At 38.2% G+C, this 27,461-nt stretch overlaps 1 protein-coding gene across 5 annotated transcripts in view; it reads right to left on the bottom strand.

Annotated features, from left to right (window-relative positions):
- The window catches only part of APP (amyloid beta precursor protein), a 143,651-nt gene that overhangs the window by 52,294 nt on the left and 63,896 nt on the right, over positions 1-27,461 (bottom strand). For 2 of the 5 annotated variants that reach the window (XM_021532419.2, XM_021532420.2), the window contains 5 exons: positions 23,298-23,500; positions 13,133-13,300; positions 7,539-7,672; positions 806-880; positions 446-604 (listed from right to left, as the gene is read on the bottom strand). In XM_021532419.2, coding sequence (XP_021388094.1) covers positions 446-604; positions 806-880; positions 7,539-7,672; positions 13,133-13,300; positions 23,298-23,500 — 739 coding nt within the window. The remainder of the gene's footprint in view (positions 1-445; positions 605-805; positions 881-7,538; positions 7,673-13,132; positions 13,301-23,297; positions 23,501-27,461) is intronic. The other 3 variants (XM_077790946.1, XM_021532423.2, XM_021532421.2) reach the window with 2 other exon arrangements.

The following is a 27,461-nucleotide window of genomic DNA, read 5'->3' as shown; positions in this document are numbered from 1 at the left end:
GAAAACTTTGAATTGCTAATCTGCTAAATTCATGCCATCCAAGAATCCTCACAAGATCCTTCATCAAACACTTTAATAGTTCAACAAACAAAACAAAAAAAATCACAACCATCCTATCTTTAAGCTCCATGTTGCCACGATGAAATATCCTAATGTGCATTACTTGGAGGGACACCATCCTCCTGCAGGATCTGTGAACCACCACAATTTCTGACAACCAAATTCCTTCCCCGTGACTTGCTTAAGTATCTTTATTATGCATCTATCCATCAACAGGTATTCACATGGGATGCTTGTTTAGGCAAACTGTCTGACTGCTGTCACAGCTCTTCCACAGTGAGCTCCTGGCTCCAAAGCTAGGCTGCACCAGGGCACATCTACATTTCCCCCAGGGCAACTGCAGTGATTTTGTCACAGCTGGCAGAGCCTGTGCTGTCTCACTCACCCTGGGCGGGACAGTCTGCAGGGCTGTGATGTAGTTCTCCAGAGCAATGCGCCGACGGTCATTCAGCATGGCTTCCACTCGTGCCATGTGAGTCTCCACAAGCTGCTGTCTTTCATTTGCTGCTTCTTGTTCCAGTGATTCCACTTTCTCCTGGAAATGCTGAAAAAACCATCAATCACAACAGAAATAGAGAAGACATCAGCACAGACGGGAAAAAAAAAAAAAAAAAAAAAGAGTAGAGAATAACATGAAATCTCCATAAAGTAGGTTATTAAAATGCATCACACCCAGCACCCCCTGTATCTTAACCTTAACCATCTGGGCTCCAGATGGTAAGGTTGTGGTTGCATTTTCCTTTACCTGGATAACAGCTTTCTTGTCGGCCTTTGGCAAGTTCTTTGCTTGGCGTTCTGCCTCTTCCCACTCTCTCATGACCTAGTGAATAAAATAAGGAGTGTGACTTTGCTATTTTCCTCCCTTGTCCCATGGCTCAGCAGCAGCCAAGCACTGAAGCTCCAAGAGTCATATTTTTACATTCCTCTCCTCTTTTTATCGCTAAAAAAAAAGGCAGTTACAACATTTTATGAAAGTAGGATCCTGTTATTAAATTTTAAAAAGACAGTACATGTGTGTCTGAACACTGTGCCAAGCTCTCACAACTCCACTGTGAAGGAACACATTAACCAGTCTACAAGCAAGGGAAATGGAGATCTCCATGGGTAAACACACCAACCCATTTTCATCTCGGACAGAAAGAAAATAGATTCCACTTGTTTTGTCCAAGGGTGTAAATTTCAATTCATTCAAATTGGATCATGCCACCTTTTTTGGCCCCACTAAAGCCTTTAATTTATTCAGACTGCATCACTGGCCTGAGTAGGGCAGATCAAAAATTACACATAATTTGTGCTAGGCCAGCTATTTGTCCAGAAACAGGGGTTGTAGAAACACTTCCAAGGACTGAATATGTATCTCAAATATAACACTGTTGGAAAAACAACGTAGGAGATCTTTTGGTGTCATTTATTTCAGTAATATGAGAAGCCTCTTCTCCCTGTAACACAGAGCAGTAGTATTCAATATTCAGGGAGTGGGTTAACTTGTTGCCCATGAGATCTGAAACCCTTATGTCATTTGTAATGGCATCACTCATTTCAAACCTAGACAGCAATCTCCTCAGATAATACATTTTATATAGGAACAGTTATTCCCACTGAATGAAGTGCACACAAACAGGTGACTATTTATGTGCAGGATTAGCATGATAAGAAACCTGTAAGCAATTACTCACAATGTGCATTTCCTTCCCTTCTCAATAAAACACACACACTTTCACACCAATAAAAATTGTCAAGATAATTTTTTAAAAAGCTGAGAGTCCACAAGGACAATTAAAATTTTACCAAGAACAATACCTAAGGCAAGAGAAATAAGACCTGCTATTTCTTATGTTTGCAAATTGAGCCTCAAGCACTCACCTCCTCTCTCAGGCTTCCCAGTTTTTCCACACACCACACCAGACATTGCTCATCAGACTCTTTGATGAGCAGACTGGAAAGTGGTGGTGGTGCCTAAGGGTACCTGGCTGAGCCTGTGCCTTAAAAAAGAAAAACAAACCCACACAAACCTGGTCTCAAAGGTGACTTTTACAAGTCCCAGGCCTTAAAATGTAATACCTCTCAGTTCTACACAGGGTTGTAAGATTACCCAGCAGTCTGAAGCCTGCACTCCAAAACAACTCAATGTATGGGATTTTATTACCAAGTTTCATTCCTCCTTTTCACCCCAAACCCTAAAGTGTATCTCAAGACAGCAGTACGTCAGTTATAGTAAAAAGAGATAAACTCATTGTCAGCAAAATTATTTATCTGTAAGAGATTCTGCCCTCAATAACAGTCCAAAAGAATGTAGACTTATCTTTTGGGAAGCTAATGGGGTGCTGGAAACTTTAAATTTCCCACACATAGTAGCAGAGATGGTGGAATCTAGGAATACATGAACTGGTATTATTTAACATCTTTGTTGAGGACATGGATAGCAGGAATGAGAGCAATCTCAGGTGACACCAAGGTTAGTGGTTTGACTGATACTTGTTGGGGAAGATGGAACAGGAAAGCCTAATAAATATGACTGCCTGGCAAAAGATTTTGAGAATATGGAAACTATAAGTGAGATTGAAATAAAAGCAAGCTTTGAGATACCAAGCCTTAGTTATTGAACAACTGGAAAACAACAGTATGGCCAGCTGAAGGTAATCCCCTTTTGATTAAAGAATACCCTCTGCTTGCAGAGAGGTCCAAGGGTCAGAGCAGACCCTACTAGTTTGGCAGAAGGGGCCCAAAGAGTAGTTTTTGGGGTTTAAAATGTAACACAGTATGGTAATGTAATGATTCTTATAGGTTGTATGTAAATGCTATAGGATTTGTATCTTGTACTAAATTGCTAAGTGAAAATTAGAATATTCAGCACAGATTTTTTGTATTGTAACAGGAACTTCTCTCTCTTGCCTCTCTTGCTCTTTCAGGCTCCTCTTTCAGGCCTGCTCAGAGCTGGGGCTGGCAGCTCCAACCAGGGCCCTGCACCCAGCCCTTTGCAATAACCCACAAGTTCCAAGGCCTGGCTTCAGAGATCTCTCATCTCCATCTGTCCCGATGGTCCCACCCACCGTCACTCCCACAATACAGGGAGGGATGGCATTCAGAGGGACCTGGGCAGCCTTAAGAGACAGGCCTGGGAAAACCATGGGTTCAGGTTCAACAGGGCCATGTGTGTTCTCCTGTCCGGGGCTGGGGCAATCCCAAAATCAATACAGGCAGGGCAATGAGTGGGTGGAGAGAAGCAGTGGGAAAAGAACTTGAGCGTCCTGGTGGACAGAACCAAATATGAGCTAGCCAAGTGTGCTCAGAACTCAGGAAGCCCTGTATCCAAAACACCATGGACAGCAGGCTGAGGGAGGCATTCTGTCCCTCTGCTCTGCTCTGGTGAGACCCCACCTGCAGTGCTGCATCCAGCTCTGGGGCCCAACACAAGATGCACATCAACCTGCTCCAGTGGGTCTAGAGGAGGACCATAAAGGATTGGAGCACCTCCTCTGTGAGGCCAGAATGAGAGATTGTTGAGTCTGGAGAAGAGAAGACATCAAGGAGACTTTATAGCAGTCCTCCAGTGTTTAAAGGGGGCCTTAAAATGAAGGCAGTAGAGGGGACTTTTCAAAGCGTGTAGTGATAAGGAGGAATGGTTTTAAAGTAGGTTTAGCTTCAGTATTAGAAAGAAATTCTTTCCTCTGAGGGTGGTGAGGCCCTGGCACAGGTTGCACAAAGAAGCTGTGGATGCCCCATCCCTGGAAATGTCCAAGGCCAGGCTAGGTGGGATTTTAAGCAATCTGATGTATTGAAAGGTGCCCCTGCCCATGGCAGGGGAATGGAACTAAATGATCTTTAAGGTGTCTCCAACTCAAACCATTCTGTGAATCTACAGTGTCACTGGAATTAAGAATCAGCTGAAGATGTATCCAGATTGTCAGAATAACTGGCATGCAATGATTAAAAAAAAAAAAAAATCCTGAACAAACACCAGACCTGTTCGGGCTGGTTGAGAACTGCAGTATTTTCAGATGTTTGCTTGGGAAATAAACTTCCAAGAAGCAAAACTATTCTAGGACACAAGGTGTCATTAAGTTCCCATAATAAGTATTCTACATGCTGCAATTCCAAAAATACTGTAGACAGCCAAAGGAAGAGCAAATTTAAGACATGAGGATGTCACAAGATGTCTTAGGAGAGAAATTTATAAATATACTACTCCCTTGAGTAAGGTTTGGTATCTGGTTCATCAGGTTATTTAGCAGCAACTAATTAAGTAAGGGAGCTGTACAGCCATTAACAAACTGAAAAGAGAAAGAGAAAAAGGGGAGTTGTATCGAAACAAGAACCATGACACCTTGCAATCACTTAACATAACCTCCCTGTTCTCTTTTGGGAACAGCAAACATTTAAAGGTTACACATGCATCAATGTATGATTATCCCAATTTGCATGGGAATGCAGTTTTCCTGCTATCAAGGCTGCATTATTAATTCTTAAGAAAGCTTAAAATTTGGTATTAATGTAATTCTCCTTATAGTACTTCCTGTAAAATAGGAAAGTTTATAAGCCTTGTTGCTTCAGGTGTGGTGCAGAAAAACTTTTATGATCTGTAGCCTAAGGAGATGGACACTTTAGAGCACAAGGGATTAAGAGTCTGAACCAGAGGTGCATCAGGTCACCACAGAGACAAACTTCCCTACCAAAAGTCTTTCATGAGCTGTGAACTATGATGTGACATAACCACTAACAGAATCTTGGTCTCTGCTTGTGTGAACATCTTTATACAAGACAGAAAGAAACACAAGTTGTCAGAATTCCATGGTAAATTAAGGGCAATCTCAGAAAAAGAATATGCAGAATATTTACATTTTCCCTGATTATATGTTTTAAAATATTTCACTTCAAATTTAGTGATAAACTTCCCTACTCCTTAGATGATTACACTTTTCATGTCAACTAGAATGCATCTGATTTTTTTCTTAGTTAATTGACTGTTGCAAAATAAGGTTTGCAGCAAACCCAATACTACTTTAAAACTAGACGTTTTATTAAATGAAATAAATTATCTGTGTTCTGTGAACAAACCAATCTATTTTAGATTATGACATTTATCAGGATTAAAGAATTACTTAATCATTTTTTCTCTTTTTATTAGAAGAAAAATGGGCATTTCTGCTGCTTTCTAGGCCTCCATTTTTCAGCTTTGAAAGAACTGGACTGTGAATAAAAAAAAAATTTTGTGTGGCTGGAAGAGTTGGCTAGTGACTCTCATTTGTTACCTTTTCTTTTTACTGAGAAAATCATTGACAGCAAAGGTGTCACAGCAAAGTTAACTTATTCAGCATTATTTTTAACATAACAAGTAAGAGTTGCACATTAATTTTCAGCTACATATATATTTTAATTTTCTATTAAGAACATACCTGATTTTAAATAAAATGTAAAAAACCATTTTAAAATAATTTGCCAGAAGAGGAAACCAGTGGTATTGGACATAGATGCTTATGTGAGGAAACACAGAATAGTGAACTAGCTGGCTTTTCTACTAACATCTACTATCTTTTAAGCATTTCACAAGTTAACATGGAGAGGCTAGTTTAATACTGTACAAATCACAAAAATTACCTTTCCCTTCTAGATCTTCCCTGAAGATATTTCTGATCTTCAAAGCTCTGCAGGGGATCTGTGTACTTCAAAACACATGTCCTTTAAGATGTGATTTCATAAGCAGCTTAGGCAACTTAAAGATTCATTTTTTTTAATGTACCTATCATGCTGCTTTTTACCAGGGCCAACTTAGGTTACTGAACAGGCCAGATGTAGTTATTTGACTTGTTTTTGGAGGACTGACATTGCAGGAGGGGGGCAGCTGAACTGCCTTACCCCCTGTGTGCTCAGTGCTGACAGGAAGAATGGCTAGAAATGTGCTAATGAGGGGACCAGCTCCAGTTTCAGTCAAACCTCTGAATCACACCCTTCAGTTGATAGGGTCCTCCAAGATGCTCATATTAAAACAGAAAATACACAGTTCACCCAAACGCTGCCCCTAATTATGTAGCTCAGCATTTACATACCAGGATTTTGGAGAAAAACATGGAAGCACAATGAGAATCTGAAGACTATGCCAAGGAAATCTGCACTGACGATCCTTTGCTTTCAAGAAACCCACCTCAGCATTTTTTTATAAAAAGGTTGTTTCAAGGGGAAGGAATGATGAGGTGGTGGCTGTATTATTCATCAACCCTCTGCATGCCTAGCCAAGGCAGGGTCTCTCCTCTGCTAGTCTATGTGCCTTTTTTTATTCTTCAGATTCCCTGTCCATTAAATTGGTTCTGTTTTCTCAGTTTACAGAGACAGATTGTGCTTCAACACTTTCCAGGCAGATGAGGAGCTATTTTCCTATATATGACATGTCATATTCTCAGTATGTGGCATGCACCAGCTGGATGAGTGCTTCAGGTAAGATGTGCTGCCCAATTTATTAGAACAGTGCCAGACATAACTATGGTACCAAAGGCATGGATGTATAATAAAAGCTTAATTTCATTTTCACTCGTCGCATTTTATTTTAATTTCTGGAATAACACTTTAGCACTAAAGTGACATAGCACTAAAGTGGAATTACACTTTAGAACTAAAGGCTAATAATGTATCAATAACAGACAGATACACTGAAATCCCATCACTGGAACAAACTTATAATGAGAAAATACAGTAAATTAGCTACACGGGTATATGAAGTGCATCTGAATTATACTACATTCATTTTTTGTGATTTTTTTATTCTCAAAAAATATGCTATCCTTTAAACCTCTTACATTTTCCTTTGTTGTCATTAAAGCAGAACTGTGACCATTTTAATTGGCATTGCTATTATAAACCCTGTTTCTGAGAGAGTGGGTAACTTATCTCTCACTGGATTAAAACCTGGGTACAGTTGCAGGCCACACATATCTCTTTGGTTGAAGGGAAAGAAAAGGGTTGATTCAATTTGGATTTTTAGTTTGAAAGCACCAGTTTTTCCTCTTTTCTTTGACTTTAGATGCATATCATGTTACCTTGAGGCTCAAAGCCATTAAGATGAACATATGTGATCTTACACTACCCACAGGGCACACACAGATGATGCTCAACACAAACCATCTTCCCTCAGCTGCTCCAAGAGAAGGACAATTAATACAGAGGCCAAGTTCTTTACTTTGCAACATGAATTATCTGACAAGACAAACATTCTCCCACAAAAATGAGAGACGTTTTTTACAGATCTTTTTTTCTTTTAACCCTTCAAGTAACTTATGCAACTTATGATCGCAGTGGTGACACAACCATAAATGTGCATCAGACAGCTGAATTCTTAGATGAGACTCAGAAAGGCAGTAAATGATGTGTTGACAGCATTGCAAACTGGCTGGGCACCTGATGAAGCTTTGGAAAATAAGAAGATGAAGGATCACTTATTACTTGACAGATAAACTCATACATTTAGGAATAAAGAAATCTCCCCTCACCTGAGACATTCTTTCACGATGCTTAGCTTCAAGCCTCTCCTTGGCCTTCTGGAAATGGGCATGTTCATTCTCATCTCCAGGTGTCTCCAGGTATTTGTCAACAGCATCAGGAGTGCTAGCAGCTGTAGTAGGGACTGACGTAAAATTTGAAGGTGGAGAGAGGGAGGGGAGGGAAAAGAAAATAAGAATTTCTACTTTAGTATGAGAAAAAATTAGATGAATTAATAAAGAAGCATCTGTTCTAATTTCCACTGGAATACAGCCATCTATTTAACCTCAGAGGAAGACACAGAAATAGGGTTTAGATTAACATGCTACACACAGCAAGTACATAAAAATACATTAGGATTTCTTCCCTCTCCCTTACCCCATTTTATAAACCTGGAGAAGCTATGCAGAGTGAACAAAACAATGTTCTTGAAACAGGTTAGAAACTGCTGCCAAAAGAAAAATTCCAAGTATGAAAAAAAGCACAGCAATGAATAAAGTCTGTTAACCAGCAAAACGCCCTTTGCAAAGTTACATGTTTTGTACGTAAGTTTATTTTTTAAAGATAAATTGTAACAAACAAATGTGAATTCAAGGCACTTATGTACCTCACAGTACCTAATGAAATACCTCAAATACTTCCCTTTGCAACAATTTGGCTTCACAGATAGTTACTTCATTCGTAAGAACTTTGATATAAAAAAACCTTCACAAAGGCTGGAATTAATCAGCGAGCTTGCACTAATAGCCAGCCTTCCTGTTGGATAACTAGGAGGAAGCTGTGACACTGACAGTGGAAACGTTTGCATTTAGGGTAATTCAAGCAAAGTGAGCAACAGCCCCCTCTCTATGCAGTTATATCCAACCCCTACTTTGCAAAGAATGATTCTGTTTTCTTTTAATATGTTAGAATTTAGGTAATTGGTATGATATCAAACAACAGGCAGCTTGAAAGAGTTTAATGAAATTCCTCAGAAACTCCTTGGAGAGGAAAAAAACCCACCCAACAAAATATATCATACTCTTATTATTCCAAATCTATTTTTTTAATTGAAGGTGCTACTTGCCATCTAAACTAGGTTTAAGTTGAATTTTCTCATATAAAAAGCTGCCTGAGTAAGAACTTCAAGATACATTTCCTACCCATGCACAGCTAGAACTTGGCAATTAAACCTTCCATGAATGCCTTTCTTTCACCAACCCTGACAAATACAATTTTGCCTTACTGATATCCATTCAAATCCATCCATTAATGGCTCAGATGATGCCTCTTCAAGTTCTTTGATGTACTTCTTTATTGGGAAGACATCCCCAAAGCAAAACTTTCTCAAGTACCTTTGTGATACTCTGCTGCAAGGTCATAAGTTTAAATATTTATGAGAGGAAAAAAAAAAGTTAAATTCCTCATGTGTGGTTCAAATGAGAATAAATACAAGACAAAAGTATTTTCCTGAACATGATTTCTGCAAATGTTGAAAACAAGAGTCATCAAGTTCCACAGAGTAAAAAGAACCAAAACAAAAAATGCTGTGATTAGACCAGAAAAACAACTTACAGTAAACACTGCCCACAGCAATACCTTACATGAATTAAATTATTCATGTTTGACATTAGTAGTAGTCTAACTTTTGGATGTGAAAAAATTTGCATTATTTCCTTTTTGAATCCTAAACTTCACCCACTTACTTATTAAAAGGTCTAGTACAACATGTGTGGTCAAAGGTGAAATAAAAGTGAAAATTCATGTAGACAAAGAAACTCTGGAAACATAAATTAGTCACTTGCATCCACTAAAGGTCGTAGACATTTATGATATTAGAAGTCACAGCTCTTTAATGCCTTAGACACTGGAAGTTGGCATGCAACTTAAGCTGCCAAAACATTTCACTTCCTGCTAACTAGGGAGATGTCATCATCCCAAACAAACAAATAATGGATAAAGGAAATTACTGACAACAGGAGTATCATCTTGTATGCTGCTGCTGTAAAAGGTACAGATCTTTATTTGCAATACATCTCTGAAGAAAAATTAAATTGGACAGTATCTGCCCCTTAAAAATCACTAAGAGATTTAGCAAGTTTGGAAGTGTACAGTATTTAATCTAGAGAATAAATACTATTTTTACATAAATTCACCCAAAAACCTGTGTTACTGCTCTAAAATGATCAAAATTAAATCACACGTGTCAACATTTAAACTTCCTACTAAATTTCTGAGTTTATGCAAGGAAGGAGGGAGCTGGCCACATTGAACCCTATTGGTTTCCTCTGTTGTGAGCCACAGAAATTCAGTACTGTCATAAAATAAAAAAAAATATTTATAAAAGGCCATTTTAATTATACATTAAAATTTTCAAAAACTGACTCTGCCACCAGAGTTCAACTCACTCCCACTTTGAAAGAGGAACAAATGAAAACACAAAGAATTCCACTGATATCAAACTCTGACAGCTGCTGGGAGAGCTGTTTGAGAAATAAAGTACATTTAAGAGAAAGTATTCTCCCAGCTTTTAAGTCCCCAAGTTAAGAATTAAGTATTAACTTAATATCAAGATAGCACTCACTAAAAAAAATATACTTCCTGTAACTTTAAGGATGTCTAAAATGCAACAATTAACAGACAAGTAAAATAATTTGTACAATAGATAACTTTTTAGTATAAGATAGAAATCTTTCCTTTGGTAACGGTAATATATTTGCTTGTTCTTGTCAATATATACTCCTTCTAAGGCCATTAAAACCAAATTAAACACCTGACAGATTTTATGACTTCGAAGAAGCCATTATGGACAGTCACACAGTATAAGTTTGAATCATTATATTGAAAGGAAACCACAGACTGCACTGAACGTTCTTATTAAGGATCAGTAGAGACTGAGCAGACAGGCTGAAGGAATTGGTAACATCAGCCTCCAAGCCTTCTACTTCTAAGGCAATTATGCATCAATCCAAGGAGCTGGATGATTACACCAGTAGCTCCTACCCTACAGATAAATCATTCCCATCAGAGCAATAGTCAAATCCACTCAACACGGAGTTTTGAGTTTAGGGTTTTGCATGACAGGACAGATCACCTTTCCAGATCAAAGCAAAGAGACAGCAAGAAGGCAGAATAAAACATGATCTTTTAAACTCTTTTTGTTTTTTTTAAGAGAAAGTGTTCAGGATATTAGTACTGAGATTTCACACTGTATGGGTATTTGTGACAACAGAACAACCTCTCATTTTGGTTCAGGCCAATTTCAATTCATTACCAGAAAATCTGACTCACATCCCACACTTCCACCATTCGCCCACTATACAAGAGAAACCCAATGCTATTCACTATTTCATATTACTCTGTAAAAACTAACTAGTTTATCCTGAAAAGCAAACTATAGCTAGACAAAGGAATTATGTGCTTTAGCATCCATCTTTACTCCTGGCCTGAGAGAGGTTGATTTTTCTTTTGTTTTAATAGGACACAAAGGAGCAAGAAAATCTGAACTTTGGAGAGAAAAGAAAGAATTGAAAAAATACATTAATAATAATGAAGTGGGGAGGAAAAGGCACAAAAATCAAATACAAAGACTAAATTAGGGGGGTTAGTGGAAGGAGAAAATGCCAGGAGAGGAGTGGCCTTGATGGAAACTATTCTCCACTGTTTTTCTTTTCTTCTGTGAGATTGGGGTGAAAAATGGTGTCTGTTCTACCTCTTTCAGCAACATTAGATTAGTACTAAACACAAGACATCGTTTAAGTGATGAAATATTATATTCAGCACTTCCAATTATTTTCATTACAATTTCTATTCAACAAAAAGATTAAAAATAAGAAGAAACAGCACGGTGAGACTGAAACAGTACATGAAATTAGAAGAAAAAGTTACTTCAGGAACTGAAAATACAGGTGTATAGATGAAAGTATAGAACACACTGTCATAATATTAAAAAGTAGGAATAAAAATATAACTGAAATAGCTTAGAAAGTGTATCCTCATAGACTCAACTGTTGTTTGAGAAATTACTGAAGGAAAAAAAAAAGTCAGAAAAAAACCCCTATGGGAGATAAAAAATCAGTTTGAGTTGTGCAAATTAAGTCAAAGAAGCTAAAGTATTCAACTAACTACATTGTCCTTAAAGAGAAAAAGACTTAGACCAAAAATTTGGACTTCCAGAATAAACCAAGAGAATAATGGAAATGGTATAGTCTTGTTATTTTTTTATTTAAATGAATCTAAGGAAAAAAACACCCAGCCAGACAACAACTTCCATGAGACAAAGCAGAATCTCCTGTTCACAAGACAAGATAAATTATCTTCCCAAAGAGAGGCTGCAATCAGAGACAAATTGTGTTTTGCATCTCTGGAAACACCTAACACAGGAACTTCATGGTTCAAAATGTTCCCCTGTCAGTAAATGTATTTTGACCTCACTCCAACCTCCTGCACAGATCTCTCCCTTCACTACATCTTCTGTCTTGTTGCAGGAGCTGACCACAGTTCATGAAGCATCCTCCTCACTCCCATGATGGCAGATTTCTCCTTGTCCCTTCCCTGGAGATTTGCCATGAACATCTCTAGAAGGTGCTAAGATAAAATGCCATTGGAGCACCAGTTCAGCAAGGACTGCTCTTGCTTCTGCTCCAATAAAATACAGGTCAGGTCCTCTGCTTCATGACACACAGCCCTTTGCTGGGGCTCTTCATTTGTTTGTGTGCATTTTTAACCCTTCTACTTACTGAAAATGCACCTGAAAAGGCCAGGTTTGGAAAACCTTTACTAAAAGTATCCCTGAGATGCTGCTTGTGTTCTGCTCCTCCATGTCCTGCGAGCAGATAGGGCAGTGAGACATGTACTCACTCTTTAATGTCTCAGATGTAAATGTCAGGTGATGCTCTCCCAGGAAGGAGTACATGCTTGCAAAGCAGACTGGGAGAAGAGTGTACAAGAGGCTCTCAAAACAGAACCCATCTGATAAAACTAGCACCTAATTTATCAGCTTCAAGGGTGTACGGTGGAGAAAGCCACTGCTCTCTAACAGTGCAAACACCATTTTTTCAGCAAAAACAGTCATTACAACGTATAGTTGAGTTAATGTAAGTGGGAGGTGATTCACATCCACATGCATCACAGCCTTTAGGTAAACATAAAAAAACCCAAATAGCTACATTTCTCCCCTTTCCATTGCCAATGCACACAAAGAATTCAACCAAACTAAAACCAAACCAATCTGGAAATATGCATTCTAATACCTTTGGAAAAAAAAAAAAAAAAAGAAGGTCAGAAATACATGAGAACACACGGTTAAAAATACAAGCTATTTTTAAACTTACCTGACAATTCCCTAAAGTTAGTGTTTTTTTCTGCACATGCATCCTACGTGCAAACAGACACATGAGACACCAGTAAACTTTGAGTGAGAACAGAGAGAAGATGAGTGTGCAGATCTCACTGGAGGAGGTGATAAGCTCTCAGCCCCCAACTCAGAGCGCGCCTACAGCGCCGAGAAGTCACCCACCACCATGCCAGGTTAGCGAGAGGCCGAGGAGGACGGAGTGGTGAGCAGAGGTGTGGACAGACCGCGGCTGGGGTTAGTGCGAGCCCAGGCGCCGCGGAGGGCACTTACTGATGCTGCCACAGACCGCCATGCAGTATTCCTCCGAGTCAAAGTTGTTCCGGTTGCCGCCACAGCCGCCGTAAAAGAAGGGCGCGCACTTTCCTTCGGCCATGTCAAAGTACCAGCGGGAGATCATCGCGCGGCACGGCCCCGTCTCGGCTTGCTCAGAGCACACCTCTAGTCACAGGAGACCCGGAGGAACCACATTTAGCACGGGAATGGTATCGCCTCGGCTTCTTAATTAGGTGGCTCTCTGTGTCCACACGCTCAAGTAGGGAAAGGATGTGCACCGAGACAGTGATGCACCGTGGTGATGTTTTGAGGAATAGGCAACGCTTCCCCAGAGATAATGAAGGTAAATTTTGAACTGACACAGATTCCTGCCACAAAGTCTCCTTAGCCTACCTGTATCTTATGTTTCTAGCAACTTTATCTGCACACATTAAGGCGCCACCCTGAAGCAAATGTGGAATTTCATCTGCTTCCAGGCCAGAGGGGTACAACCATCAAGTGACTGGGGGTTTTGCCAATAGCCCTGGGTGGATTCCTGCCCAAGCAACTTACTTGATATCTGAAAGTAGGAGATACATTTTCTTTTGTTCTTTTTTAGCTCTATACTCTCCCTGACCAAATTATACAAAAGAAAACAAATAAACAAACAATTGTTAATACATTATAGTGGAAAACAAATTCACTACAGACACCTATTTAACTGTAGCCAGCGATGAAGAAACTCCCTTTTGCAAGCCACCCAGCACAGGGTTTTTAATTCACAGTTTGAGGGCTCACATATATAAAATTACTCAAAATTAGCTTGAGCCATCCATGGGAGGAAATATCACCCCCAGTGAATACACCTACAGGAAAAAATGAAAATAATTTGTGCTTGTGTTCACTGTGAGTCTCTGCCTACATTCTGCAACACAGGGAAATCTGAGGGGAGAACCAAACCACACAAATTAAAGGAAGACAAAGCAAATTCTGCCTGCAATTTGGAGTTCAGACAATTACATATGTAAACATATAGCCTTTTACCAATAATGTTCCAAATAGACAAAAACCAGTTTTCTCTTTCAATGTTCTGCGCAATAAATTTCACATATACATAATATTAAACCAATAAACCCCTCACTGACTTTCATCCCACACACTACCTGGCAAATAAACGGCTACATTCAACTAGAGGCTTTTAAATTCTCTGCATAAATTTGAATTTTGTGGAAATCACATTCCTATGGGTTAAAAGGTAAGAAAAAATATCACTGCACTAGCACTGAAAATCCCCTGTATGTTCATCACTGCAAAATGCTGGCTACAAAAAATCCTGCTTTTCAGTGTCTGTCCTGATCCATCAATTCACTATCCTCAGAAGCACCATGGCTTATAAATAGGTTTTTATTGTCTAATTGTCACTGGCAATTCAACCTACATTTCCTTAAAATATACAATACCGGTACAATTTTACATGCATTTAACTTATTCACGTATTCTAGCTATAAATAATGTCAAGAATCAATTTCAGAAAGCATACATTTAGTCTGAGAGAAACAGATCCAAGTGTATGTAACCATCAAGGATATGCTAAAAATGCTGTACTTCTGTATCCAGAAATTAGGGGGAAAAGAATACTGAGTTTTTACTTGAAGAAAAAACAAAATAAGTATCATTAATTGCACTGAACATTAACTACAATTAATTGTATATTACCATATGATTAATTATAAATCATTTTTAGTACACAAGTAGTTCTCGTGATTTATTTTAAAACTACATCTAGCCACACCACCCAATTATACAGTCAAATCTTGACAAAAAGCTAGCTTTGCACAGTCTTGGAAAAGCTGTCACATGTAAATCAAAAATTAATAGTGACTTCTGATATAAAACAGACATGTATAATAAAAGAATTTTTACTGTCAGGAAATGTCATTCTGAAAATACAAAGGTCTCAACAATTCAGCCTGTCTTATTTAATGCTAATTCTGGACTAGCCTATAGACACACAGTAAGCCCCTTCTATGTTTGCCTCAAAATATTTGTTCTGCTATACAGACTGATTTATTTTGCAATGTTTTCAAGTCTGAAACTCTTTACAGATTAATCTCAAATTTCCTATAGGTACCTCTCCCACAGAAATAGCAACAGAGATTTGAATGTGCAAAAGCAAACTGTCCATCAGATTGGACACTGGAATTGTCTCACCAGTGAACTAAGTAATTTATACACAGGTTTTCTTGAGCTATTAATCCAAACACCACTTCCCCTTCCTTCTGCTGCTGCCAAGTGTAGCAATTAATGTCAACAGGGGGTGAACTAGCAATTTTAGCAGATATTAGGAGCAGGCAGGCAGGCAGCATGCACTGATGTAGGGGGTGGGTTAAGCTAAATGATTAATCAAAAAAATTAAAAGTTATCCTTGCTTCATATTTAAATTCTGTTACTGAAAACTGAAGCAAAGATGAGTTACTTTTTGCAAACACGCAATCAGTTTTACTTGATACCTCAAATAATTTGTATACAGTACAGCACCAACAATGAGCTTTGCTTTGTTTAAGGAACTTACTCACTCTTCCTGTTACATACAGGCAGAGGTATTATAAAAGAAGGGCCTTATGAAATCAGACCTTGCTCTGCTGAATTACCAGCTGGCCTGTAACTTCTTCTAAGTGTAGCTCCATGTGAAGAAATCTTAAGAATGAGAATCCATTTGCATAAAACCCTGCTCTTGTAGCAAAAAATAAATTTGCACCTGCCATATACAAGAAATCTGTCCCATGAGAGTCAGATAAGAAGATACGTAAACAATCCAAAATTAGGGAGATTTGATAGGTAGAATACCAGTTACTAAGCAATGAATTGAATAGCAAGAAAACTACTAGCCAATCAGAGTAAAACATGAGGTCTGTGAAAACTGTATAAAAATTAGTTATGTGAATAAAAAATAGGCTTTTCTGCATAAGGAAACTGTGTCCTGTCTGCTTACTAATGCAACGTTTCCCCCTCCAAAGACAAAATTTTGCCTTTAGCTTCAAGAAATTGCATACAATTAAAGAGGACAAGCCTTTGTGACAATCCAGGTTCATGAATGGTTGCTTTTAGACACTTCAGAGTTTTCAAACCATTCTGCTATAGTCAAATTTCTCTCATCCTTTGTCCTAAACCACAGATGTCAACATCTGTTCTCCAAAACCTTAGACATGACAAATTACTTTGAGATAATCAGGAAAATGTAAGTCTGTTTTCCCCATCCCAAACTTCTTGTACTTATTCCAGCATGTTGGGGCAAACCAAATTGTTTCTAGCAAGCAAGCACCACTCCCTGAAGGACAGTGCTACAGCAAAGCTTGTTGATTTGCTTTTAGATTAAGTAGTTGAATACTGAAGACTAACCAAGTACATTAAACACTGGCATAGACTGTGTTATTTTTTATTTTGGAAACTACAGACTTCAGCACCCCAGGAAATACAGTCTTTAAGTATGTAGACATTGATTTATACTGACTTTATACAAGGTACTTTCATAAGCATTCATTTACCAAAATGCTATAAGTAGAGCTCATTAGAATTTATGTGCAAACATTTCAGATGTTTTTGATGATCACTTTTTACAGAGGGAAATATAAAATACGGTTCTGAATGTCAGTTTAAATTTTTCATTGCCATTTATTTTTACTGCTACTTGAAGAAAACCAATTTCAAATCAAAGTGAAATTATAATTTCTTTATTTCAAAATCTCAACTCCATGTTTTTTTTTTCCTTATGGGACTTCAATTCTGAACAACATTTTAAATTGGAAATTTAAACATTAAATTGGAAATTTGAACATTAAATTGGAAATAAAACATAAACTTCTAACAGGGAGAATAATTAAAGCCACATTTACATATTTCTATTACTCTAAATATCAAGTTTATTCAATACTTTTTCAGGATTTGAATTTATTTACATGATCATGAGAACTAAGCTCATTTAATACTGGCAGTCAGCCCCAGACCTTAAATCAGAAATTAAATTTGAAGAGATCTAAAACAAAGGGACCAACAGGAAGAGTTAGGTTACTAACTCTGACCTGTCTTGGAAGTTGGTTTCCCACGTCTAGCTTACTCCTCTGATAAACCCATTTACCTTAATGCTACAGAAGAAAGGTACCATCATGCAGACTTATAAATACTGCAACGTCTTGATAAACATAGCCACAGTAATGGAAAATATATTGTATTATATAAGCCTTTTTATACTACTCTACAAGTTTGAAGCTGATGAATGATCAAGTACACACAACTAAACCATTATTGCTCTGAATGAGCCCATCAGCACTGGTGTGTGCTTGCTGTATGTTCAAACTGTGTCACAATCACACAAGACCTGAACACCTCTCAAATGAGGATCTCAAACAGTTGCTTAAGTATATGGGATCAGATATTTTATTTCACCATTTATATCTCTCTAAAGGACAGAGTAAGTAACTGATAAATGCAAGAGAGGCCAAAGGAATAAACCTCTCAAATGTGTATCATAAGGTATATGCTCCCCTTCTTCAGGCACTAGTATATAAAACATCACAACTGGAGTAATTTTGGCTTCCATATCTTCAGGAATTGAGCTATAGTTTGAGGATATTAATATACATGCCCTTATATTAGTCCTTATTTTTTAAACTAGCTGAGAAAAATTAGGCAAGAGCAAATGCACTGTTTTTCTTTCAGTTATACTCTTTGTGTTCTAAAAAGGCACAACTGTTTTTACTCAATGAATCAATCAAAAGGGAATATTTGAAGATAATTTCACTGAAACAAAACTTCCTCATGCTGAATATATGGTTAGAAGAGGAAACCAAATTTTAATTTGAGTATTCAAAGACAAGAGCTAATTTCAGAAGAGGCTTTTGGAATTAGGAGAAGACAGCTGTGAAGCTGGCACATGCTCTGGGACTAAAGTTGGTGCACAAGTTACACAATTGCTAAAATGCTTTTTTACAGAGAGAAGTTAAAAAAGCAAAATGATGACTTCTCAGTGCAATAGAGGACACCTCCTCTAAAGCTGTTAAATAGCCTTAAATTGCAATTCTCATCTTGTGTAATCAAAATTAAATTCTCTCTATAATGTTTATTCTTTAGCTACTGCAAGGGCATATTTAGAATATTAAAAAAAAATTAATGGCATATATGGCTAGAATATAAAGCCTTATAGTTCTGAAGCGGAACAAATATGTGAAAATATATTTTTTATTTCTTGTGCACAACAGAACTATATTTGGAACTAAAGTGCCATAAAGTTACCACTGATGGCCAGAAAGCAAACAAAAAACCCAGCTTGATTTTAAATCTAGGCTAATATAGTTTCATGAATTTATGTGTTTTAGAAAAGCTAATATTTCCACATAAGATCACAATTCTGCTTATATGGCATGACAGTGAGTATGAGGATTAGCCCGGAAGTGCATTCCTATCTTCTTACACAAAAAAATTTTCAGGAAAAAAAATTGTAATTAATTACTGCTTCAATATAATAATATGACATCTCTAGGGAAACAGATTCTTGGTCATTTTTTCTTGCAGGATATATTTCAAATGAAACTACTTTCCACCTTTCAGCTTTACATAAAATAACACTATTAGTGTGTTTAGTACTTCAGTACTTTTGCCCTCGACCCAAAAAGGTAGTGCTATATTGCCTCTCCATCAACAAGATCACCAGATTACAAAGAAGATTTCCTCCAACTGCAAGGTATAATAAAGTATTATATTATGGTGGAATAGCTGTGCTTTAAATTAAAATGTCTAATTAAAAGCTATAAATGCAAATCCATTAGGTTAATTTTATCAACTCTCATTCATAAATTACAGTAGATGATCATTCTTAATGAAGATCTCATAGCAAAAAACCTCAGTGGATTTATATGAATGTGTACTATTTATATAGCAATTATGTTTTCTTGATATGAAATGCAATCACACATCATCCCTCTCCAAATAAAACTTACTGCATAGCCTTGAAGGCAAGGAACTCCCACTACAGTACAAAGATGATAAGTTTTTGAAGAAGAAAAGGTGTCCTGGTAGGCTGTGGATGCCCCATCCCTCAAAGTGTTCAGGGGTAGGGTAGGCAGGCCTTGGAGCAACCTGGTCTAGAGTAAGGCATCTCTGCCCATGGCAGGGGATTGGAACTGGGTGATATTTAAGGCTCCTTCTAAACCAAGCCATTCTATGATTCTGTGAAAGTGTGGCACAGCTATGGTGTGTGGGAAAAAAGCCCCAATTACTGCAGCATACACTACTAATATTCCCAAAATTCCCAGCTGCCTGATCTGGCAATTAGGGTTAATCTCTCTTCCTTTACAATATATAATAGGAGTCACTGAATGGATTTTAAGTCTTTCAGTTAAAAATGTTCAGGAGAGAACCACTCATGATGGATCAATGGCACTAAGACCTACCATACCAACATCAGGCTACTTTTCTCTTCCTAGGAAACCAGCATATGGTCTCTCACTTGTAACTCCAGACAGTAAATACAGTTAAAATACAGTTTCCTAACTGTCTAAAGAAATCCAGCTGAATTAGAAAAAGCAAAACCAACTGATAAAGGGCAATATTTCATTGCTGAAGGAGGTAGGTGAGGCTTATGCTGCTGATTCCCCACATCTGTTGGCAGGTGTACAGAGGAGCTGTCATATTTTGTTCCAGGCTGTTGGGCTGACCCTGCTGCTTTCCTCTAATGGGATCTGATTGACTATGGTGTTGATGGGAAGCACTAAGCCAAAACCTCTTATTCTTCATTGTATGCCAAGAGAGATTGTTGTATGCCAAGACTGATTTTTTTTTTTGTCACCTCCTGTGTCCTTCTGCTGTCCTGTGCAGAAGGACAGCAGAAACAAAATCCCAAACAACTGCACGTGATGGGGGAAGCAGTGCTCCTGATTGCCTCCATCACATGCTGGAAAAATCTCAAGGAGCCTGTACCCTCAGGAGCAGCTCCGCAATACCCACAACACCATGACAATGCAGAAATTAAAAAACTTCCTTACCTAAATCCTGGCCATCAGAGTCCCTTCCCTTGCTCCACACAGAGACAAAAAGCAAGAGCAGGGCTTCATACATAAGCCATATTTTCTTCAACAAAAATTCAATGCTAACATCTCCACACGACCAAAGGTCAAAAATGTGTATTTCACACTAATTTCACCATCTGAATCCCTGTAATCTCAGACCCAAAAATTGTCTGGATTTAACACCTGAAGCCCAGCAAGAGCATATCTAAAAGTTTAAACTGCATCTGCTGCTATCTGCCATATGAACTCAGAGTAAAGATAATCTTTCACAAAAGGTAGGAAAGTGAATATTGGCAAATACTGGGCTATGGAAAGTTTATTCACATTTTTTAATAAACACATAGAAATGTGGTTGCTGCAGAATGAAAATACCATTCTCCTGCCAATGGGCCTTTTTCATTCTCTAGGAAAGATTAATTTCCTTTGCACTGAAAATAAATTTCTAAGTGGTTCTATTATTACTATTTTGGTCACAATTCATTAAAATATGCACAGAAATAAAACTGCCTGAAAATTTGATTCTACAATAGCTCAAGTATCTTTAAAGTATGACACTGCTTTTACACTTTCTAATTATTTATGCCTGATGGCAGCCATTCCAGGCTCAGTACCAGCCCACAATTAGATCCTGACTTATGGCTTTACAACAGTTGCCCATCTGAAAAGCAGCTCCTCTTAAACTGGATAAACCCACTCTCTGTGTTCTTTAATGCTAAAGACATAATATTAGTTACAGCTTCATAAAACTGGGTGTAAAGGGTTGTGAAGAGAATCCTAGGATGTTTTATAACTAGTGCTTGGGCAAGGCAGCCTGTAAGAGAGCTCAGTGCACATGAATGAAGCTCTGACACTTCAATCCTTTTAGAGAGGCTTTCAGGGTACCTCCACAGTAAAAACCATTTCTTAATACATATGTCCTCAACAAAGGTCCCTCTGCCTCTTTTAATTACAATGACGTTTGCATCAGCAATATGCTCACCACAAAGGTTCCTATGCTGGATCTGCTGCCTGCACCAGAAGGACAGGGACCCTGTAAGAAGCTTTCTTTTGTGTGAGAGAAGGGAAAAAAAGCAAGAATCAAGGGTATGTCATTTGGACACTTCTACTTTAATAAATAAGCAATGCTCCACTTTGCATAGTGCAGCTTTGTGAGATACCTTTTACTCTCCAAGACAGTCCCTACACCATGCATGCCCCAGGAAGGCTGAAGGTCAGGAAGCCCCAAGGCTTGTGGCAGAACTGTGATGAAAACTTGTATTGGTAACAGATTGTCCTCAACCTCAATTGAACCAATGCATATTTTCCTCACAGTCACCCAAGGTGGGAAATGTTAGACTTGAGAAAAACAATATGCGATAATTTCATGTTCAGCAAATATATACATTTCTAAAGGGCTTCTAAAAGGTCAGTTCAATAGTTTACCTCATCTTTTATATGTTATGTTTTATATTCAGGTGATTGTATAGTACTTTCCTGAAAACTATAAATCTTAACCTCTTTGAAACATCACCCTCAGTAAAGAAACATGTTCTACCAAATTTGACCTTATTTCCACTCATCCGAAATCCCATTAAAGTTAAGTGTACTTTTTCTTTTTTTTCCCCTTTCAATATTCATTTACCAGTGAGAACAGGGCATTTTATCCCCAGCGGGTAAAAGCTCACATACAGAAATACATTTAATTGGTTTAAAGAGATAAAACTCCTCCTACCCCCTCCTCACTGAAAAGCCTCTCCAACTGAGCAAAATGCTCAGCAGTGTAAAGACAGAAACACACAAGACTGAGTTGTCAGCCTTGGAAAAAAACATTTGCAAGTGATTTTAGCAAAGCTTTAGTGTTCCATGTAGACTGAACAGAAAAATATAAGCAGGTAACTCTACTTTTCCCAAAAAAGCATGCTTCTGTATCCTGTTGTGATAAATTTCAGCTATCACCCTCTCCTTTGACAAACACTGGCACCAAGGCTCAAGAGGAAGGGCCACTACCACATGCAAAATGTGGGATTCTACTACCACTGGAGTCCCAAGAATACCCAGAGGCAGGGGATAGGGAAGCATAAGGAGACAGGCCAGATGTTTTCTCCCTTATTTCACAATGGCCCCAGTTTCTATCATTTTCCCTCTGCCTCTTGCATGTCACAACTCCTTTATTTTCAAATGTAGTCTTTATTTAATCTCATTTCTGGCCACCATCTCCAGCATTTTTCGGCAAAGATGTAAGCACTGTAGAAGAATTGGGATCTATTTTACTTAGATTTACACCACACTGAACTGTACTATTAACATATAAAAATATGGATAATTAATTCCAATATGCATTTTAGGAGAAATGCGGCATTTTAAAAAACTATGTTGCTATGCTGACCATGAACTAGTGTAGAATTTAAAGATTAAAATGTGGTTTTGTTAAGAACTAAAAAATGTAATGAAAATTAGATTTTAGAAAAGGAGAGCTCTTTCTCATTACATGTACTCTTTTTTTCCTATTTCTTTCTTCCCCAGACTTTAAAATTAGTTTAGGTTCATTTTTGTGCATAGTTATTTTAAAATTTGACTAACTTTACTGAATTACTAATTCATGGAGAAACATAGCAAACAATTATCCAACAGAATCACAAAAAATGACCCATCACTGCTGTTAATATGAGAGACCAAACCAGCTCATGCTACCTCCTGCTTGTAACTGATAGTTCATATCCTTCTGTAACTCATGTGCATGATAAACCATACACACTTTCCTGTCCTATTTGCTACATGTGACAGTTGAATTTTATTTAATGCTACTTTAAAATAAAGTCAACTTTTCTGCTTCTGAACAAGAAATGTTGTGAACAACACACACAGCAAACACAATTCAAGGACAGACAGACCCTGCAGCATCTGTGCACCAGGAGGACTGGAGGTTAGAAAATGCAAAGGGTTGTGGCAGAACTAACCCAAAGTAACACAAAATATTTGTAATGGGAAAGGTGAGGGGATTAAACATGCAAATTACAGGACCTAAAAAGCACAACAATACCACAGCTTTGGGTATCTTGCTGTTTGGAACATTTTTTTGTTGCAAAGTTCAAATATGCAAAGCAGTAGAATTAGTGTTTCAGCCCCAAACCTGATGAATTTACCTCTGACGACCTCTTCCACAGACTCTGTAGTTGTGGTGGTAGTGGTTGCAATACTGGTAGTTCTTTCAGTTGCCTCCTCATACTCTTCTCCTGTTTCTTCTTCAATTTCATCACCATCATCATCATCGTCATCAGCATCGTCATCTTCCACAACAGTTAGCTCCTCATCTTCCTCTGCTTGTTCTTCTACCGCCTTATCATCACTAAATGAAGAAAATTATAATGATGTGTCAGCAACAAAATTACTTCAAGGTAAGAGGAGAGAACATTTTATTTGAAATCTCTATAAGCAAAACAGTTACCTGTTTCTTAATCTCCCTCCCTTCCCTTTAAATAGAAAAGAAACAATCCGGGACTCTGGAATGTCCCAAATAGTAAGAAATACTAAAGAAATGTCTAAAGAGAAACAAAAAGTCAACATTAGCATCCCATCTTTTGACAGTTGAATAATACTGTAAACATGATCGCTCACTCCATGATACCATCAAACAAATTGTATTTTGAAAGAAGATCAAATTTGCACAAAATACACTCAGTTGATGTGAAAGGAGCAAGAAAGTTCCTCAGGAACTTTTCTGCCTCTCTCAGGAGATAGCTTATCTAGAGGGTCCCTGCATGTGCCTTTCATAGAGGACTACCAAGTGTCGAACTGACCTCGAATTACCGACTGCAGGGTTTCTCCTTCTGCTATATGCTATGTGCTTCTACAAGTGCGAGAACTGAGCAAGTAAAAGATGGGGCTAGGACAACTAGTTCTCTCTCTCAGCTTCAGAGGAGGACAAGTAGGAGCTGCTGCTTGAAAAAGCAATTTGCTGCTGCTGCCGGAGCCCAGCCTGGAGCTGCTACTTCAGCCATGTGGTAAGCTTCTGCTGGGCTGGTGAGAGCAGTCACTGAACTGAGACCTTATCATCACCTACCTCACTAAAAGGGGACCTAGCAGCATCTGCCCAGGTGCCTGAGATTCTGAGCTTGCCACTCCCTGCCCTGCTGGGAGCCCAGCTGCCATTGCCCCCCACCCGCTGCTTGCTCAGCACTGCTCCGAATTTTCCCCAAATTTTCTGCTGAACTGTAGCCCCCCCATCCCCTGCCCGTGGAGACATACTGCTGGTCCAGCTTGCTGCTTCCAAGTGTACTGCTGAGGCACTGGGATCGACTGCCCCAGGGGGTTTATAAAGCAAAAGCTTCTCTTCCATCCACCTGGAGCCAAAGGTGGGGGACCATCGCAGCCACCCTACCTGCCGGGAGCCAGCAGCACCCTGCCTGCTCTGAGCATCCCCACACCAAAGAGGAAAGCCACTGCAGCTGAGATGGCTGCTACTGGCTTTCTGGTTCTGTTTGTTGTCAATGCTGTAGTTGTTATTGTCGTTTATTTGCTTTATTATACATAGTAATACAAACCTGTGATTCCTATTGTCATATCTTTGCCTGAGAGGTGTCGCCCTAATTCTTAAGATTTTTTAAAGCCTTCTAAGTTTACATTCTGTTAGAAAACTTTCCCACACATTTTCTATAAACAACATATTGTTTTGTATTCCTTCATGGGGGTGGAGGAAGTTGATGTACTGGTGGTTTGTCCAATGTCTTTGGAGAGGTGGCCCATTCACTCTCCAATCCACTGTCACCTTTGGAAAAGTATAAAAGTTGGAGTCAGAAAATAAACCTTCTTTTTTACCTTGCCATCGCAGTAGATCATGTTGTGCTTTCTCGTGTCCTACAGTGACAGAGAGCACCTTAATTTCAAAAATTATAATAGTTCAGAGAAAAGGGGTTTACATTTTCACTTTCCAGGGAAGCTCCTGCCTTCCTTAGCAGACACCTGTCTTTCAAATGAAGACAACAGAGAAAACCTGGGAGTTTCCAGCTTGGCCATCACTCGGAAAGATGTTCAGCTTTGGACATCAAGGACACCAAAGCTTCCAGCAAGTTCCCAAACACAGGCAGGAGGGCCACCAGGTTGTGCTGAGTTGCAAGAGCAGCAAGAGCTTGCAGGTCACTTGACTGAGCTGCAGCTATTCAGGGAGAAATCTGCAGCTATACTGAAAGTCAGCATGTACATCTGACTGTCCCTCAGGCAAACTTCAAGTATATTTTAATTAAAGGTGATGATAGCAACAAGGAACTCCACTGCTTAAAAATGCTTGTGCCCTCTTTGTCGGAGTTAAAAACTATTTCAGGATGAGCATGACAAGACAATTTCAAAAGCACATGTGGATCCTGCCTCTCTACTTCATGAATAAAATAGGTACATATATCACCAAAATACACCCTCCCACCTTCCTCCAAGTACTGCCAACAGCCACAACAAGCAAGTCACATCCTCTTACACCCAGAGGTGGAGGTCAGATATTGGGTAGGAAGGACACCCAACTATGAGGCACTGCAGCCCAAGCTATCTCCACGTACCCTCTATAATAGTGTGTCTACAACATGCAGCTGAGCTTTTCTTCCTCTTGTGGAGAAGCAAACATCCTTAACAAAGCAAAAAAATAAAATACAGTGCCTCAGGGACAACTGTTGGGGTGAAACAACATTCTGAACAATGGCATTTATTAACTGACTGCCTGCAGTGCACTTTTCCCTTTCCATTAAGAACCACAAATGCAAATCTTTTGAAATTTAAATCTGATTGCTTGAGATATAAAGTTATGTCAAAATAGATCACTCACATTGGTTGGATTCTGCTCTGTCATAGTTTTGAGAAACAAGAATATAATTATCTGCTTGCAGCTTGTCACTTCCACCTCAAACATGTCACCTCACTTTGACTTGGGTACCCATTGAAGGTGACAAATGTAGACCTGAGTAAGCACTTTAAACAGACGTGCTTTAATAGCAGAGAATATTGGCAATTTTGCAATAGCAAAGTGTTCTCCTACCTTACATTTTCTTTCTCCTTCACAATCAGTTTAGGACTAAGACATATATGCATTGATAGCCACACAAACATATGTTCAAATATGAATAAATCTACACACACACAAAATATTTGAATTACCATGTACTGCCATGTAAGAATTTTTTAAAATATATACACATATATATAACTAAAGTTCAAGAGTATTTCTAGCTGCAATACACACAGCTTAAATGTACTTGGCTTAAGAGGCAGCAAGAAATGAGTGAGTCATTCTAAAAGAACTATCAATTGCTTGGCTCTTCATCTGCAGATGAAGGACAAGCACCCCACAGAAGGATCTTTCATTTTCTTTTTGCAAGCACTTCTGGGGTGGGGGGGATAAAAAAAAAAAAAATCAGTATTTGCTTGGAATTTCAGAAATGGACTGAAATGCAGTTATTGCTCCCATTCCTGGAGAAGACAAAATTTATGAAGCTATTCTTTAACTCATCTCTTCAGATATTAAACTGACTTATGAGGAAGAAAATGGACTACAATAGTAAATTAAATGTTTAGTGACAAACACAAAAAAGTCAGAAATACAGTGGATATCTGTCTTACAAGATATCCTGTCTTAAACAATATATACCCCTGTGAGCTCTTTTATTTAAAATAATTTTGGCATCTTTGATCTTGTATGTATAAGACATGTACTTTATATATAGATATATATAATAATATGTTACCTATATATTTAATAGATATTTAAGATAGAGGGATATATCTATTTTGTCGGAATATATATTTATAAAATGAAAAAAAAAACATTTCCATTAGAACATGGTCTGCATTCATTTCTTAGAATGAAAGAACACTTAAACACCCAATCAAAATCTAAATTAAATATACAGAAATGACACTGCAAAAGCCCAAAAGCAGCTTTACAAATCCTACTGAAAGGGTTATAAATAGTGACACTGACAGTTGGTAGAAGTACAAATCAGAAGAAAGTCCAAAGATATCAATATGGAATATGCAAAGTTCTTTGATGTAGGCTTTTGCATCAAACACTCTGACCATTCAGTCCTGTTTACGACAGAAAACTGGAAATTACCATTGGGAAGTATTTATTTTAAGCTTACTCCATTACTCACAAAGGACTCTACCTTGCAAAACTTACTAATGCTTTGTCAGGAAAGATTTAGTTGCCCACCATTATATATGTTCTCATTATTCTGGGTCTTAATGCCACCTCATTGCATTAAATTACAACAATTCAGTTTCTGTCCTTCATCTCTATACTGTTCTTTGAATTGTTTCTATTGAGA

Source organism: Lonchura striata, chromosome 2, assembly GCF_046129695.1.
Source record: "Lonchura striata isolate bLonStr1 chromosome 2, bLonStr1.mat, whole genome shotgun sequence".
NCBI lineage: Eukaryota > Metazoa > Chordata > Aves > Passeriformes > Estrildidae > Lonchura > Lonchura striata.
This window is presented reverse-complemented; position numbering and strand designations above follow the sequence as displayed.